The sequence below is a fragment of the Pezoporus occidentalis genome, unplaced genomic scaffold (assembly GCF_034315485.1).
Source record: "Pezoporus occidentalis ecotype Australia unplaced genomic scaffold, CSIRO_AGI_Poc_V1 ctg206, whole genome shotgun sequence".
Classification (NCBI taxonomy): domain Eukaryota; kingdom Metazoa; phylum Chordata; class Aves; order Psittaciformes; family Psittacidae; genus Pezoporus; species Pezoporus occidentalis.
Window position 1 is genome coordinate 883,431 of NW_026913921.1, and position 16,296 is coordinate 899,726.

The following is a 16,296-nucleotide window of genomic DNA, read 5'->3' on the forward strand; positions in this document are numbered from 1 at the left end:
GATATAATTAAAGGCAGGCAGTAAATTGTCATTTTCCATACCATCAAGCCGTGCCTGGAAAAACCATACTGTGCCCTGGTTTTAAGAGTAAATGTGTAAGTCTTTAATGTTAGAGAAGCAAACTAATGAAGAGCTTTGCTCAGTTTTTTGTAAGAAATGTTGACTAAATAAGCAAGTTATAGCCATTCTTCATTTTTCTACCTGAATCTAGTAGAATTGATTTTCAGTACTTGTGACCCTGATAGTACAGTACTAACCTAGCAGGGTATTTTCTTAGAGATGGTGACAAATACTGATGAAAAATTATTTCCGAATTGGATGATTTTAAGCGTTATTATATTAACTCCATTGAGTTACACAGGAACGAATACCTGGAAATGAGATCCAAAGTCTGTTCTGTTTAGTATCTTATTTCCAACAATAGTCAGAACAAAATGCTTCCAAGAAAGGGGCAAAAAGTCTGCAATAGAAAAGTCTGCCAGTTAGTAAAGACATAATTCTTAAAGGCTTAAAGACCTGAGGCTTTTGTAGTAGTACGTAGCTCTAAATTTTGATTGTAGTTTGTTAAGAGAGTTCTAAGTATTTGTTGACTTCCAGTGTCTTTGGTGTCACTTGATAATTTCTTGGCCCTGAGAAGTTCTTGCAAACAGGCTGTATCCTATGTTCTATGTGGTTTTCCTCTTAAAGGTTCTGATTATTTCTACTTCTTAATATTCCTTTGTATTACAAATGAATTGCAATTTTTTTTAAGAACTACAGGGATCTCTTCTGGGCCTGGTTGCACTTCCAATTCATGTTTTTTAATCATAATGAGATTTTATTAAATACCTCAAACACAAGGGAGGACAAAGACCAGCTGGAAGGTGTTGTTTGCCTGAAAAATACATGAATTAACTAAATGACATTCAGCCTGGAAAAAAAAAAGCTAATAAAATACATATGAATTTTTTAAAAGTATCTAAAGCATAGGGTCTGTGTAGGTGGGAAACAGAATCAAGAGAGAAGTAGAACATGGCTGAGGGAAGTCAGGAGGGGTGATAAAAACCTTGCCATGCTGCCAGGTCTGAGAATACCCTATAGCAGCAGAGAGAGTACCCACAGCCTGCACCACAGTCAAGAGGTCACCACTGGTTGCTTACAAACTCCTCTGGTCCTAGCTAAAGAAAGTTTATTCATTTCTTGGGGCCGGGGAGGGGAAGACAGCACCATGGTGGCCTTAGTAAGACAGCAGCAGAAGTCTCTTCACTCTCTGTATTCATCTGTGTAGGGGGTCAGTTGATCAAAGTATGGTAAGAGTAGTGGCACCAGATTTGCATTTGGGAAGGTTGGGCTGCGGTCTCCTTTTCCTCTGAATTTGTCTGGTCTGTAAAACCATATAGTATCTTCTTCCAAGGTTAGTGCTGTTGAAATTTTGCTGTCCAGACCTTAAAGTAAAAATTTGGTGTTATGTTCCTCCCTGTACCTATTCCAGAGCTTAGCTCCTACTAACTTACAAAATAGAACAATATTTTGATGTGTGGGACTTAATAAATTTACACGTAGAGCCACAATCTTGTTGATAGAGTCAACATAATCTAAGCCAACAGCAGTAGGGAAATGAAGTGAGCTTGGGTAACCCTTTGTAGTCTTATGTTTATTTTACTGTCGTGAACAAGCTATTAAAGAATGTGTGTGTGCATCCATTAAAGTGTCTAGATTGGGGCTATCTTCACAACCACTCATTTTTGTTGGAAAATGAACTATTTTGATTATTTCCGGAACTTTATTAGCCAATGAAAGTGAAAAGGTTTGGGTTTTTTTTTTTTCAATTTGTTGTCTCTGTTCCGTTAGTATGGCATCTTTTTCTGCCTATTCTTTCTGTCACAGTAAATTCATCTCCTTCATCTCACTGCACCAGTGAAGGGTGCAATATTGGTTTTGCATAATTAAGATACCGAGCAAAACCACCCGAACAAGATCTAGTCATAACACCACAATACAGAGTTGATTTTTAAATTAACCAAGAGCATGTATATCTCTCAGAGTTTGTCAGGGTTAGATCAGAATTACTTAACCTTCTTTTCTGTTTTAGATATGTGTACCATGTGTAAGTCTTTTTTTTTTTTTTTTTTAGATTTCTTTCCTTACAGGCATAGTTACAACTCATCTTAAATTTACACAGAAAACATAATGTGACCACTCATTTTCTAGTGTGAGTTTATGATTAATCAGGCTATAACCTAATCTTTTTCTTGGAAATATGCAAGCAAATGGTCTTTGGATATTCAATAATCAAGCAAGAAGTTTAAAGTCTTGATGAAAAGTGTGTATTTCAGACTAAGTACAGAAGATCACTATACTGCTTCAAGAATCAAGCCTAGTGAGAAGTTTTATCTGTCCTAAGTTAGAGTTGTTTCTTCCCTGAAATTAGCACAGCTTTCCAAGTTCCAGCACAGATCCATAGAGTCACCTGACACATACTGGTTTAGGTTATAGCTCTAAAATGTTTACACAAAAGTAACAATGCTGCTAGACATCTGTTTCTTGAAGTTTGGGAAATACTCTTATTTCATATGTTACTTACTTGACTGCATTGTAGATATATCGATGTGTTTTGAAGTTCAGCTGAATAGATACAGGTATTCATCTAATAACTGGCTAATTGAATTGGTGGTTAAATAGCCCTAAGCACTGAAAAGCTTGATTGATTTCAGTCATTATTGTTTATGAAAACTGATAATTTAGCTGAAGGATATTAAGTCCTCACTGTGACACTTTCGGTTAAAGAGCTACTAATGATATAAAGCACTCTTTTCTTCTCTGGATCCTTGATTTGAGTCCAATTGGGTTTCCTCTATCACAAAACTCCCACAAATAAATCAAACACATTTTGGCATAGTATGTCGTCTCTGCTTAGCACATGTATAAGACTAAACTGACACTGATCCTTAATCACATTTAATCCATGGGGTGGGAATGATCCTACCGAGGCAGAAAAAAAGTCATTGGCAGGATCATGGGGAGAAACTAAGTTGGCAGTTAATTTCATGAGCCTGACTGGGAATAAATGAAGGACTTCCATTTTCAAGGTAATCTTGTGTATATTAAAGATCTGCATATAAAAAGTTGGTGTATTTTAAGAAGGCGTTTATGTGTTGAAAACACGATAAACACAGTATTTGACTGTTAAAACTTTGATTTTGCCTTTAAGCTCCGAGATCTTATTGTTTATGATAATTATATAATTAACAGCAGATTTTCCAGTGTCTTTTCAGGAAAGGACTGTAGCTTATGTGTCCTTAGTGGGTAGGGATGGCTTCTTGAGTCAAATCTCTATAAACCAGGATTTCGAATTCTATGCTAGCCTTGATATCGCAAACCGTCCATGCCAAGTAAAGTGCTCTCAAGTCATTGTGTGGGTCTGACTAGAGTTCTGAAGTGCTCACATACCTGTCCGTGGAAACTACCTTCTCATTTTGGGGTCTGAATAACCAAGTTACCAAAGGAACTAGTGTATTTGTTGTTCATCTTGTTTACACATCTCACCTTAACTGTGCTGTGGTATGGTTCTTCAGATGACTAATGTTTTCATTATTTATCACTGGTTAAGTTCTTCCTTCAGCAAGCAGGTAGAACTGGCTTGCTTTCAGTAAAAAACTACATCAAATGAACAACTTTTCATGAAGCTCATGCAAACACTGCCTCCACCTTCATTTTATGAAAAGATCAGCTTATTTCAGTTGAACAAAGTGTCAGTCGTTGATGGAAGACATACCTGTGTCAAACTACGGGACACTCGTGCTCCTTCAGATATCTAAGATTATCAGTTTAAGCTTTCCTGTTAAAAGCAGAGAGCAGATCATATGCAGAAGTGTATGGGCACATTGTATTGTGTCCTCTAAACCTTTTGTGTTGGCTTCACTAAGCCAATTTAGAGAAAGATTTGAAGTTCAACAAGTAAAGTTTTGTCACAGAGACACATCCTGACTTTGGGTACTTACAAGCTAGCCCTTAGCTCTTTTTTTAATGTATTTTTCATCAGCTTTGAAAATTTTGTGATTTGTTTACTGTTAAATGCAGCATTTAAGGTAGCAGTGAGCAAGTCTAAAGGGACGTGATCAATTTGGCTCTGTAAATTTCATTATTGTTAAAGACTAATTAATAGTTATTTTTACAAAATGCTTTTCACTTCAAGTATTTTTAAGACAGTCTACAAAAAAAGCACTTCATTGTCAGCAGCCTGAAACATGTTTTTAAAATGAGGAAACTGAGACATAAAGATTTTGTAATTTGCACAGGGTCTCAAAGGACTTCAGTGATAGCTCAGAAAAATTCCAGGCCTCCTTACCTCTCATCCCACATTCAGCCTTACCTTTTACATGTCATGATTTTTCAGAATACTAATTTCAATCTTATTTTGTCTTTACTATATCCCAGATATTTCTTTCTTCAGTGAGTGTGATATAGTGTTGAATGCCAAACAGATTGAAGCTGCATGTTCACCCAAATTTCAGTATGGACACCAAGGTCATAACTGCCACCCAGCCCATTGTAGAAATTCCATATGTTTTGCACTTTGAGCCAGGGTCCTGCAAATTCTTGGATGTACTTTATTTTGCACAGTGACTAATTCTGCAGATTTTGGTGAAACAGCTTCATCACTCAGGAAGTTCAGCATGTGGGCTCTAGGTTGCATTTTATATTGTACTTGAAATCATGACAATCAAAACTTATGAATATTTTTCCAGGACTCTTGGTAATGATTCTGGGAATCTATTGAGATTTTCCACTAAAGCAAGCATTAGCACAGGTTGGAAGTCTTTCCAGAGACCATAACACTAGGTAGCACCAGTGTGCACTGACACGGTGGTCTCACGAGACAACCTTCCTCTGCATAGCCTGGTGAAGTATTTCAGACGCTGTTCATTTTGTACATCTTGTCTTCTGGTTGTACCCAATTCACAGCCTGATTTTCAGAGCTTCTGAAATGCTCATAGTGGTGGTCCCTGGGAGCCTTTTGAGATGGCTTTCTAATTACACACAGAGAGCGAGTGAATTCTTCTGAGTTATTTCCTTTGAAAAAGCAGCTAAGTATTCATGAAATAAGGAAACAGAACAAGGTCTTTTTTTAAAGGAAAAAAATAAATATTCCAAAAATGCCAAGGTTAGCAGAATATAGCATTAGGAAATAGCAGAGAGATTTCTCCCTGAACTTGTGACTTACCTTTGGAGAAAAATAGCTTTTCTGAAGAAGCCTACTTTGACATTCCACAGCAGCAAGAGAGAAGGTTACTGTTCCTGCTCTATAATGGTATCTCTTTCAGGATAGCTTTCCTTAGACGTTAGACAACTTACGGTGTAATTTGGGTTAGAGGGAGGCAGTATCTTTAGGATATTTTGACCTTAACAGAGATTTTTACATTATCTCCCATTATGTTCTTACAACAAAGTTGGGAAATACGGCATACTGGAAACAACTGCTAGACAGATGTATGCCTGTTCAGAAAATGGGATTCAGGGGGATTTTTGACACTTGAAAGATGTAGCTGGTAGAGTTCTCTAACCGTCTTATCTTCATTGCTTTACTATTCAGTAGTTGTGTTAGGGATGTGACTGATGGAATGCAGCGTGTATTTACTGAGTTTACAGATAGTACCATGCTAGAACATGCTGCAGATACAATATTACTTTCACAAGCTAAGAGAAATAGTCAAGAGAGGCAGGGAGAGGAGAATGCTGTCATTCCTTGAAGAGACAAGTTCTTCTATACATAAGTTAAGTACCAGGATAATAAATCACTGGTTAAGCAATAGTTCTGCATGAAAAAATCCTGGGAATATCGTGGGTCACAAGCTGATGTGGGTTAATATGTCGTGTGATTTTCATACATCTGAATAGGTACATGGGCTGAAAGAGCTACAGCTCTATTGTTGAAGAGATGATGCTTCCTAGCATGAGCTGAAATACTTTGTCAGTAAGATACAAGAGCAAGATGAGCATGGAACATATCCAGAGAAAACCAAGCAAGAATGGTAGTGGACCTAGAGAACAGTACCTAAATGGAGAAGTTCTTGGAAGTATAAGTTATCTGGCCTTTGTAGGTATTTGCCTGAAGATTAATTGTATTAACTGTATCTACAATTAGAGGAGCTCGGGGCAACATGCTCAGATGAGAATGTGCCAAAGACTTATGCTTATCAGTTTCCTGTGGCAGGAAGGTTCATAGTTAATTGCATATGATATTAAAAAAGTACTTCCTTTTATTGTTTTGTATTTCAGTATATTATGCTGTAAGTGTATCATGAAGTATCATGAAGATGATGGCAACTTTAATTGTCCTGCTTTGACGGATTTCACCACCATTCTTAGTTTTACAGTGTCCCACAAAAGGGTCTGACTGTCAGCATACACAGTTCCTTCAGGTGTGGTCATGTTATGTGACTGCTATAATGGTGCTTCAAAATTCTGTATCATCATCCTCTTACTATTTCTTAAACTTACTATATAATTCAATTGGAGTTTTGAGTAAATGTGCACAGTGAACAACAGTCATCTTAGGGGGTCTCTGGTTTCTTGTTCCATTCTTTGCAATAAGAAATAAATTATCTGTATTTTAATATGAAGCTGGACTAGAACCTTAGGCCAGGTTGGACGAGGCCTTGGGTGATATGGTTTAGTGTGAGGTGTCCCTGCCCATTTGTGGGGGGTTGGAACTAGATGATCTTAAGGTCCTTTCCAACCCCAACTATTCTATGATTCTGTGATTCATTCCACCTCACTTTAGGTACCTAATTCAAGTTAAGGTCTAAAGGCCTTATCACTGTCACCTTCAGAGATGATTTAACCCACCCCAGAAAATATCAAATGAACAGGTGCGTTCCATGATTATTTAGAGAATTTAGTACTAGTCATTACGTCTTTTTATTTGTGTTGAAACTAGACCTTACTCATCACTGTGATGAAAACCATCTAATCTGATCTAATTCCTAATATGTTTTAGAATCATAGAATCATAAAATAGTTAGGGTTGGAAAGGACCTTAAGATCATCTAGTTCCAAACCCCCTGCCATGAGCAGGGACAACACACACTAAATCATGCCACCCAAGGCTTTGTCCAACCCAGCCTTGAACACCACCAGGGACGGAGCATTCACAGCCTCCCTGGGACTGGGCAACCCATTCCAATGCCTCACCACCCTTACAGTAAAGAACTTCTTCCTTATATCCAATCTAAACTTCCCCTGTTTAAGTTTTAACATGTTACCCCTTGTTCTGTCACTACGGCCCCTAGTGAATAGTCCATCCCCAGCATCCTTAAAGGCCCCCTTCAGATACTGGAAGGCTGCTATGAGTTCTCCATGCAGCCTTCTCTTCTCCTTCTGATCAGCCCCAACTTTCTCAGCCTGTTTTCATACGGGAGGTGCTCCAGTCCCCTGATCATCCTCGTGGCCCTCCTCTGGACTTGTTCCAACAGTTCCATGTCCTTTTTATGTTGAGGACACCAGAACTGCACACAATACTCCAAGTGAGGTCTCATGAGAGCAGAATAGAGGGGTAGGATCACCTCCTTTGACCTGCTGGTCATGCTCCTTTTGATGCAGCCAAGGATACGGTTGGCTTTCTGGGCTGCGAGCGCACACTGCCAGCTCATGTTAAGTTTCTCATCGACCAGCACCCCCAAGTCCTTCTCTGCAGGGCTGCTCTGAATCTCTTCTCTGCCCAACCTGTAGCTGTGCCTGGGATTGCCCCGACCCAGGTGTAGGACCTTGCACTTGGCATGGTTAAACTTCATAAGGTTGGCATCAGCCCACCTCACAAGCGTGTCAAGGTCGCTCTGGATGGCATTCCTTCCCTCCAGCGTATCAAGTGAACCACACAGCTTGGTGTCATCGGCAAACGTGCTGAGGGCGCACTCAATCCCACTGTCCATGTCACCAACAAAGATGTTGAACAAGACCAGACCCAACACTGATCCCTGAGGGGCATCACGCCTTACTGGTCTGCAGCTGGACATTGAGCCATTGACTGCAACTCTGCATGCAGCCATCCAGCCAGTTCTTTTCTTTGCTTCCAGACTATTTCTTAACGCATTAAAACCTTTTGCTTTACAGCTGTATAGTTTCAGTCAAAGCTTATTGTGTGAAATGTAGCAGAGCTTTTAGGAGAACGGTAATTTTTGTCATCTCGTTGTGTTTATTGAAATGTTCAAGCAACTACAGATCAGTAAAATGCTATTTTCGTTTGTAAAATCATTAGTGGTTTGCCTATTTTCTGCTCCCTAAGTCAGGGGACAGGGTGATTCTTACATAACAGGATTATTGTCAACTCAGAAATCTTTTCTGTATTTAAGGTTCCACATGTATCTTCTAGCTCAGATATATTCTGGATGTTCCACTGTTGCTAATTCTTGATACCTCACTATTCAAAGAGAAAAATGTATTTGCTAGAAAAAGAATATAGAGAGCAGAAACCTCCTGAATGTATTGAACAAGAAACTTGGATGAATAAAAAATTAAAGTCGTTTAGCTTCCAAACAGTGTAATTATCTTCTTTAACTACTCCTTTAGCCTGCACAAATTCTGTTGTAGGCCTCTTGGTTTTGATACACCTAACGAATATTTTATTGTTTATTTTTAAATCTTTTAATGTTTGTTCTTGGAAACCTACTTTTGCTCTTTGCAATTTCCTCTTACTTAATGTCTGCTGAAGTTTTAAGTTCCTGTTTATTGGTTTCCCTAGGATCATGTTTCCAAAATTTAAAGGATTTCTGTTTGGTTGAAATAGACTCTTGAACCTTACCATTCATCTGGTTTAGCTTAATCCTGCCTTCCTGGTTCCCTTTCTTGCACAGTACACAAGCCTTCAGAGATGGTTCCTTTTAAAAATACTGTCATTGCTCCCTTCGCTGTCATACAGTTTTACTTTTAGGGTCTTTATGATCAATCTGAAATTTACTAAGTGTGTGGATTCCACTTCACTTCTTAGGTTTTACTGCAAAAAAAAAAAAAAAAGACAGAGCCCTCAGAAATATGAGCAGTACACACCAAAAAGAAAAGGTAAGACAGACAAACCAGTGAGATAGGAGAATACTTACTGAGAGGGGAGCAGGGAAATACTTACACTATTTCCACTTTTGCTGTATGACTCAACTGGAGGTGAACAGTTGTCATCAGAATCCCAGTAACCTTGAATAAACCAGTATGTGTCATGTTCTGTACTGATGGCCACCAGTATTTTCATCCTTGCCTACCATCCACTGCTGAGGCTGCAAGGTCGTGGCAAAAGTTCTGACTACAGGTAGGCTATCCACTGTGTCCTATTAACAACAATCTTACTTTGGACTGGAATATAGAAGAAGTGACATACTAAAATCCTCGTCTAATGGATTGGGTACAAGTGTTATTGCCGCAGATACCCAGCCAAATCCAGGCTCTTGCAATTAGTGCTTTGTGAAATCTTGTATATTTATAGTAAACCACATCCATTCATCTGAAGGACCAGCAGATAGGGTGGCAAGGGCTGCTCTCTGTGTTCTGCCTTTCCTCTGAAACAAAGCAGTGCTTTGTGAGACAGCTAGCTTCATTTATAGGAAGGACTTCTGAGCCTTAAAGTCATATTTGTCATATTAGAAACACAAATCAATCTGAAGTTAAATACCTATGGAATTCCTCATTGTCTTTGATACCTCTCATTTGAAGTTTTCTTAGATGATTTTTGAAGGTGCATTCTAAGGTATATATTCTTCTAAATCAAAGGTGTATAATGCATCTGTGTTTGGAGCTAAATTGAGAAAAAGATCAATGTCAGGGTATGTGCTTAACACTGTAGATGAGCAGACTTTTACCAGCTGCAGCACAGGATTAGATTACCAGGTGGCTAGACACAAAACCGTGTGGAGGCTGCTTTGCCCAGTAGAGTAGGATTGGACCAGAAATTTGCTGTATTGTCAATATGATTTCACATCTGCAGCCCTTCTGTCTAGGAAAGGAAGAACTTGCACTAGCTGCATTCAGTATTTAATTGAAAAAGACAGAGCTCTGCAGGCATATAACTGAATTGCATCTTCTTTGGCTCAGAAGTAGATAGTACTTTCTAGGATTTTCATTTTTTATCACTTGAGAGCACTGGCTTTTTCTTTTAACATTTGATCTCTGGAGCCATCATTCATCTCTTGTGGCACTCTGTTTTCTTAGAGCATTGCTGGAGTTCAGCAAGCTCCATGTTTTGGTCACCACCAAAGACCTATGTGACTGCCATTTCCCCCCCATCACACACTGTGAGAATGCATTACTCCCATCTCAAGAGCAATATCAGATCCAACACTGTCAGTAGCTACTTGTGCACAAAACTTTGTTGGTTCAGACTTAAAAAATTGTCAGAGAGTTTCCATTTCTCCCGTTTTTCAGGAGAGCATTTAGTATTTTAGAATATCATCAGTCATTCTAGGACCTACAAATTTAAATGCTTTAATGTAATTTAGCCATTCAGGATCTTCTACTGGTTTTGCAGACTTGTGAGAAAGGAGAAGAATATTATTTTTATGAATATTTGGGTATCCAGGCAAAGTGACCCAGCTTTCAGAAGTGCTGAGTTCACACTGCTGTCTACCATACATGGGACCTGCCAGAACTCAACACCTCAAGAAATTAGACTGCTTCTAATGAGTTGTCCAAATGTTAGACTCAATTTATGTCTCTGAGACAGTATGTTGCAGATCAGCTCATAATAAACTGCACCAAGGGGTATTTAATACTTTACGTTCCAGAAAGGTAAGGCATAGACATTCGGTGTCCAATCCAGTCCTGTCTGGGTAGGTACCATCAATATTATGCAAGACTGTAGTTTTCAATGATAGTTGTATTTGCTATTAGTTTTCATTATGTGCTATGTTGACTATTTGAATGAATTGCATATTGACATGTCAGTAATTTAGTATCTCTTAATTAATAATGCCTCTTGATGTATGTGTTGTATTTAAAAGCCCACTCTTGAAAACACTTCATGGGTGATTGTTCATGCTTACCTTTACCTTTCTAAAAGTATGTACTGAAAGCTATCATCAGTGTTCCTGCTCTGGTCAGGAAAGTAAGAGTCATCACCATGGGCTGATTCAGAAGTCTGTGAGATAGATGGATAGAGTTATATTCCAAAGGTGGTTTTCCTATTCCATTGATTAATACCAGATAATTTATTCTAGATGCCTGTTTAATGATTTGGTTAGGTGAGATAAATTCTGCCCTTTCTGTCAGTGGGATCTTTATCAGTGGGACTGTCAAGGTGATGACTGCTCCAATTGCCTGACCCTTTTGCAGGGTTAGGTCCATACTGCTTTTTCCGAAAGATTTGCTGTGTACTTACCTTACTGCATGTTTCTTTTTCTGCAGCCAACATCTTATATATGGCAAGCCAAGAAATGATGAAGGTTGTGGAGAGAGACAGTACAACCATAAAGCAAAACTTAAAGAAGGTAACTAGTCCTCAGAACTTTCCAAGGAAGCCCACACGCATGAGTAAATGTTACATCCAGTTATATTTGTGCAAAACCAGAATTTCAGCAAGCTTGATTGTGCCTTTATAGAATCATAGAATCATAGAATAGTTAGGGTTGGAAAGGACCTTAAGATCATCTAGTTCCAAACCCCCTGCCATGAGCAGAGACAACACACACTAAACCATACCACCCAAGGCTCTGTCCAACCTGGCCTTGAATACCGCCAGAAATGGAGCATTCACAACTTCCCTGGGCAGCCCGTTCCAGTGCCTCATCACCCTTACAGTAAAGAGCTTCTTCCTTATATCCAATCTAAACTTCCCCTGTTTAAGTTTTAAGCCATTACCCCTTGTCCTATCACTACAGTCCCAAGTGAAGAGTCCCTCCCCAGCATCCCTATAGGCCCCCTTCAGATACTGGAAGGCTGCTATGAGGTCTCCACGCAGCCTTCTCTTCTCCAGGCTGAACAGCCCCAACTTTCTCAGCCTATTTTCATAGGGGAGGTGCTCCAGTCCCCTGATCATCCTTGTGGCCCTCCTCTGGACTTGTTCCAACAGTTCCATGTCTTTTTTATGTTGAGGACACCAGAACTGAATGTTAGTATCTTTCTGTTGACTTTGGAGAAACCATTAAAAGGGTCACTGATCCTTACAGCGTCATTGAGACGCATGTAGATGTAGAGACACATTTGTAGATGTAGCATTCACCACTATCAGATGTAGAATCCTATCTGATATGTTTTCATTGTTGGAGGAGAAACAGTGTGTTATGGCTGAGCCTGAGATGTGGTTCCCTGTGAGGCCAGTAGTTACCTGGGTTCTGATCAGACAGGCAGATGGCCAGCCAGGGTATGAGAGCAGGCTGATTGACAGGTCAAAGCAGAACAAGTACCATCTGTGTTGTGTGTCAGTTGGTATCATGGGATTCTACAGGCCTGATTTTTCCATGCCATCAAAACATAATAGAAAGGAGTCAGCAAAATTATTATGGCCCCACAGTTTCAGCGATTCAACTGTAGTGTAAGAGAAAGATACACAAAGCTCATTCCTTGGAGACTGGAGCTACTGATATACAAGTAAATTAAGTCATTTGGGGGACCTTTTTCCTGCACTGAACTTTCTTGTCTGTACAGTTTTAATGTTGAAATAGATCCTAGTACAGTTTTAGTCTGGATCGATGGCATTGTCACAGTCAATTCCCAGGCATGGTTCAGAGGTTGGCAAAGGCCAGGAACTGTTCCTAATTGGATTTTTGATGTGGTTATCCTATTCTGGAGGCTGAGAGAATTTGATAGTGTGACCATGGTCAGACAATTCCAGATGGCTTATAAGCCACATTTAATGAACTACTGTTGAGGTAGACTCTGTGTGAGTAGATAATCATTGTAAGATATAATTCTGCTGTGTCCCCTTCCTTCCCTCCATTTTCTGGTATCATTCCTGTCTTTCTGCAGGATGAATGATTCCAGCACTTTGAACTGCTAGAGATTTTCCTAGAACAGAATTTTCTAGGACAAAGGTCCTAGATCTCTGTAAGATTACTGTAGATAGATATGGTACAAAGTTCACTTCATAAATAAGTCTTTTTTTTGGCTGAAAATTGATTTATTTTTTACTCATCCCATTTGTATTCTCTGCACTTTGAAAGGTATGTTCAGATATTTCAGTTCTATTTTTTAAGAAGCTGAAATAGCACACGTGAACAAGGAACGCTGCACTGCACTAGGCATGCCTGGTATTTCATTTTAATTGCAGAGTATTCAGAGTTGTTCTGCACTTTGGGGGCAATCTCAATGAAGAAACTGAAGGGTTGATCTTGCAGATGGCAAATATTCTCAGTCTTAAACAAACTTTCCATGAGTTAATCCAAATCTGAATGAATTCAAGAGAAGTGATTGATTTTAGTGAATCACCTCTCTGAGTGTCAGGGATCTGCAAGGTCTGCCTGTTCTCTGAGGGAAAGGGAGCTGTGAGCCAAGGGTGACCCCCGCAGTGCCCTCACCAAGCAGGGTCCAGTCCCACAGCACCTGAGTGTGGCAAGGGTCCATCAACTGTCCCAGACAAGTTAAAGCAATGAACCAACTACAGCATCCCTCCAGAGAATTCAGTCAGGAACTAAAGGAGACAGGACCAGAGGTGGGACTAGAGACAAGGCTAAGGCTACAAGGTGGGTCCAAAGTCCATCCAGGAGCATAGCCAAAGACATGATGGAAGGCAGGCTGCATGGTGGGACCCATCCAGGCAACAAGCTATTTACAGCATAGGTCCAATTTCAATTTAGGGGACAGGACCAGGGCTGGAGACAGACACTCCTACAATACTCTTAGCTTGAGAAGCAGAGACTAAAGGCAAAGGACAGAGATGGAGACCCTGGACCCACAGGCAGGTGATGTGGGTTGGGGTCCCAGGCAAGCCTGATAAAGCTGTCAGTGCTCTGAAACTGAGGGTAAGGCTGCTGGTTACTGTGTTAGGGTATAAAAGTGAAGAGCTTGCAGGAGCAGCACTTCAGCTGCTATTGGAAATTTTAATCACAAGCACAGGTGCTTGAAGTTAAGTATAAAAACTTCATTGGATGAGGAACATAGTGGTGGCAATGAGCTGCAGCTCCAGTGACTTCAGGTAGTCTGCTCAGATGCTTCACATCACAAAATTACTTGGTTTTTGTACTGAATGAAGGCTCATAGCCAACAGTAAGAGTTTGCAGGTGTCCTAGTCTGCTTCATCTGTGCTTCTGTTAACTCTGTCAATCTAAGCACGGCCTTGGCAGGCAGGAGCTTTTTTAAAGCTGTGTTAACTTTCTTTTATTGATTCTTCTATATCCTCATACTTTTAAAGTGGCAAACATACTCAAGAAAACAAAAAGCTGAAGCGAGTTTATAAGCAGTTGGCAAACTGAAGGAAAAGCAGGTCTAAAAATTAAGCTAAATGTGTCCCTTTTTTCATCTTCTAGTAATTTCTGGAAATGTAAGAATTAGAGAAAAATTTTGAGTTGGCATTATGTAAATTTCAGGTGTATTGACAATAAAAATGGGCTTAACTTATAAAGGTTGGAAGTTTATAAAAACAGGAAATATAGTCCAAGTTGCTATAGAACTGGCAAACTGTCACTACAAAAAAATTTATACTGTTTAGTAGTTGCTGTGATCATATGCTAAAAGCCAGTCTTAACACCTGACTTTGCCAGCTGCTGTGGAATAGAAAAGTTATTTCTGGATCTTATTTGCATTCTGTGATCTGAAGAAGAAAGAAGAAGAGACACTAAATTATTCCAATCTTTCCATGCCCGGGTTTAATTATGACTAGTTAGGGAGCAGGAGAAATTTTATCTCCAGACCCCAGATTCTTAGTCTAACAATGCTAATTGCTGAAATTTATGCTGAAAGAATCGGAGCTGGAATATTTTTTGGATAATTAAGTGAGATATTCCACTTATAACCTTCTAAAGACAGAAGTTGTACACATTAAATAGCAGTGGAACTATATTAAAAATTGTGTCTAAAGCGATTCATCTGGATCTAGCAGTACGTGAATGTAAGCTTAGTATTGCAATGACACAGGGAGTTGTGATACATCACAAGCTCCAAACAAGTAAGATAGGGGATGCTGATAGATTTGCTCAGCTTCGATGGTGAATCATTAGCTGATCGTGTCTAAGCCAGATGAGCTATGTTCTTTCACTGTGAAAACACCAATTGCTTTTCTAACAGAAACTGGAGGCAAAGGTACTACTGTGCTACAGGAAGTTTGTTGTCATTCCTGCACAAAAGGAAGCGGGTGTAATTCCATATTCTTAAAAGATGGACCAGCATTAAGCATTACAGAGCTTTTACAAATAGAATAGAAATTTTTAAAGGGAAATGGTTATGTTGAGCATTCACTAGCATACCAATTACAGACAATGGTATTTTCATATAGAGGCTCTCTACAGCACCTAACTTTTTAAGACTGCATCATGCCACATTCATTGCTTTATTTTAAGACATAGCTTTACTGACTCTTTCTGTTAAGCAAGCTTATAAACCTATTGTAATCAAGAGCATATTGCATTAAAGGGTACTTACAGAGGAACTTCTGTTTTTAAAAAAGTCACCTCTTGGATTTTATACTTACTGAGATATATTTTGTTTCTTAGTCCATGATTAACACACAGTAGTCTTATTTCAAAGTACAGGATCTGCTCCAAAGCATATCTAAATCAAGAGCTCCAACACACTTCAGGAATTCTTGAATCAGTTTGGTAGTAAGCTTTATGTAGTGGTTCATAATTTCTTGAGGCCATAAATCACCTCCTCCAGAAACTGAAAATCATGATTCTTTTGTTTAGCATTTTAAACAAAAAAAAGGTTTATAGGCCTCTTGAGTTTGCCAGTGGCCTTGTGCAGCAGGTACACTGTGTAAGGAAAAAGACATGAAACATCTGAAGTAGGGGTACAATGATGAAAAAATACCTGTTGTCTGAAAAGAATAATTTTTCATTGAATCATAGAAGAGTTAGGGTTGGAAAGGACCTTAAGATCATCTAGTTCCAACCCCCCTGCCATGAGCAGGGACACCTCACACTAAACCATGCCACCCAAGGCTCTCTCCAACCTGACCTTGAACATTGCCAGAAATGGAGGATTCACAACTTCCCTGAGCAGCAGCCCTGGGTTCAGCAGTAGCAGTCATTTTTCTCCTTCGTGGTAGCTGGTGCAGTGCTCTGTTTTGATTTCCAGCCTGGGAACAGTGCTGGTGATACCGATGTTTTCAGTTGTTGCTAAGTGATGTTTACCCTGACCAAGGACTTTGTGAGGCTCACACTCTGCCAGGGAGGAGGGGAAGCCATG

At 39.5% G+C, this 16,296-nt stretch overlaps 1 protein-coding gene across 3 annotated transcripts in view; it reads left to right on the plus strand.

Moving 5' to 3' along the window:
* Nucleotides 1-16,296, plus strand: part of LDAH (lipid droplet associated hydrolase) — a 126,790-nt gene that overhangs the window by 93,565 nt on the left and 16,929 nt on the right. For 2 of the 3 annotated variants that reach the window (XM_062618903.1, XM_062618901.1), the window contains one exon: nt 11,365-11,447. The exons of the other annotated variant lie outside the window; for it this stretch is intronic. In XM_062618903.1, the coding sequence (XP_062474887.1) occupies nt 11,365-11,447 (83 nt within the window). The remainder of the gene's footprint in view (nt 1-11,364; nt 11,448-16,296) is intronic. 3 annotated transcript variants of the gene reach the window in all.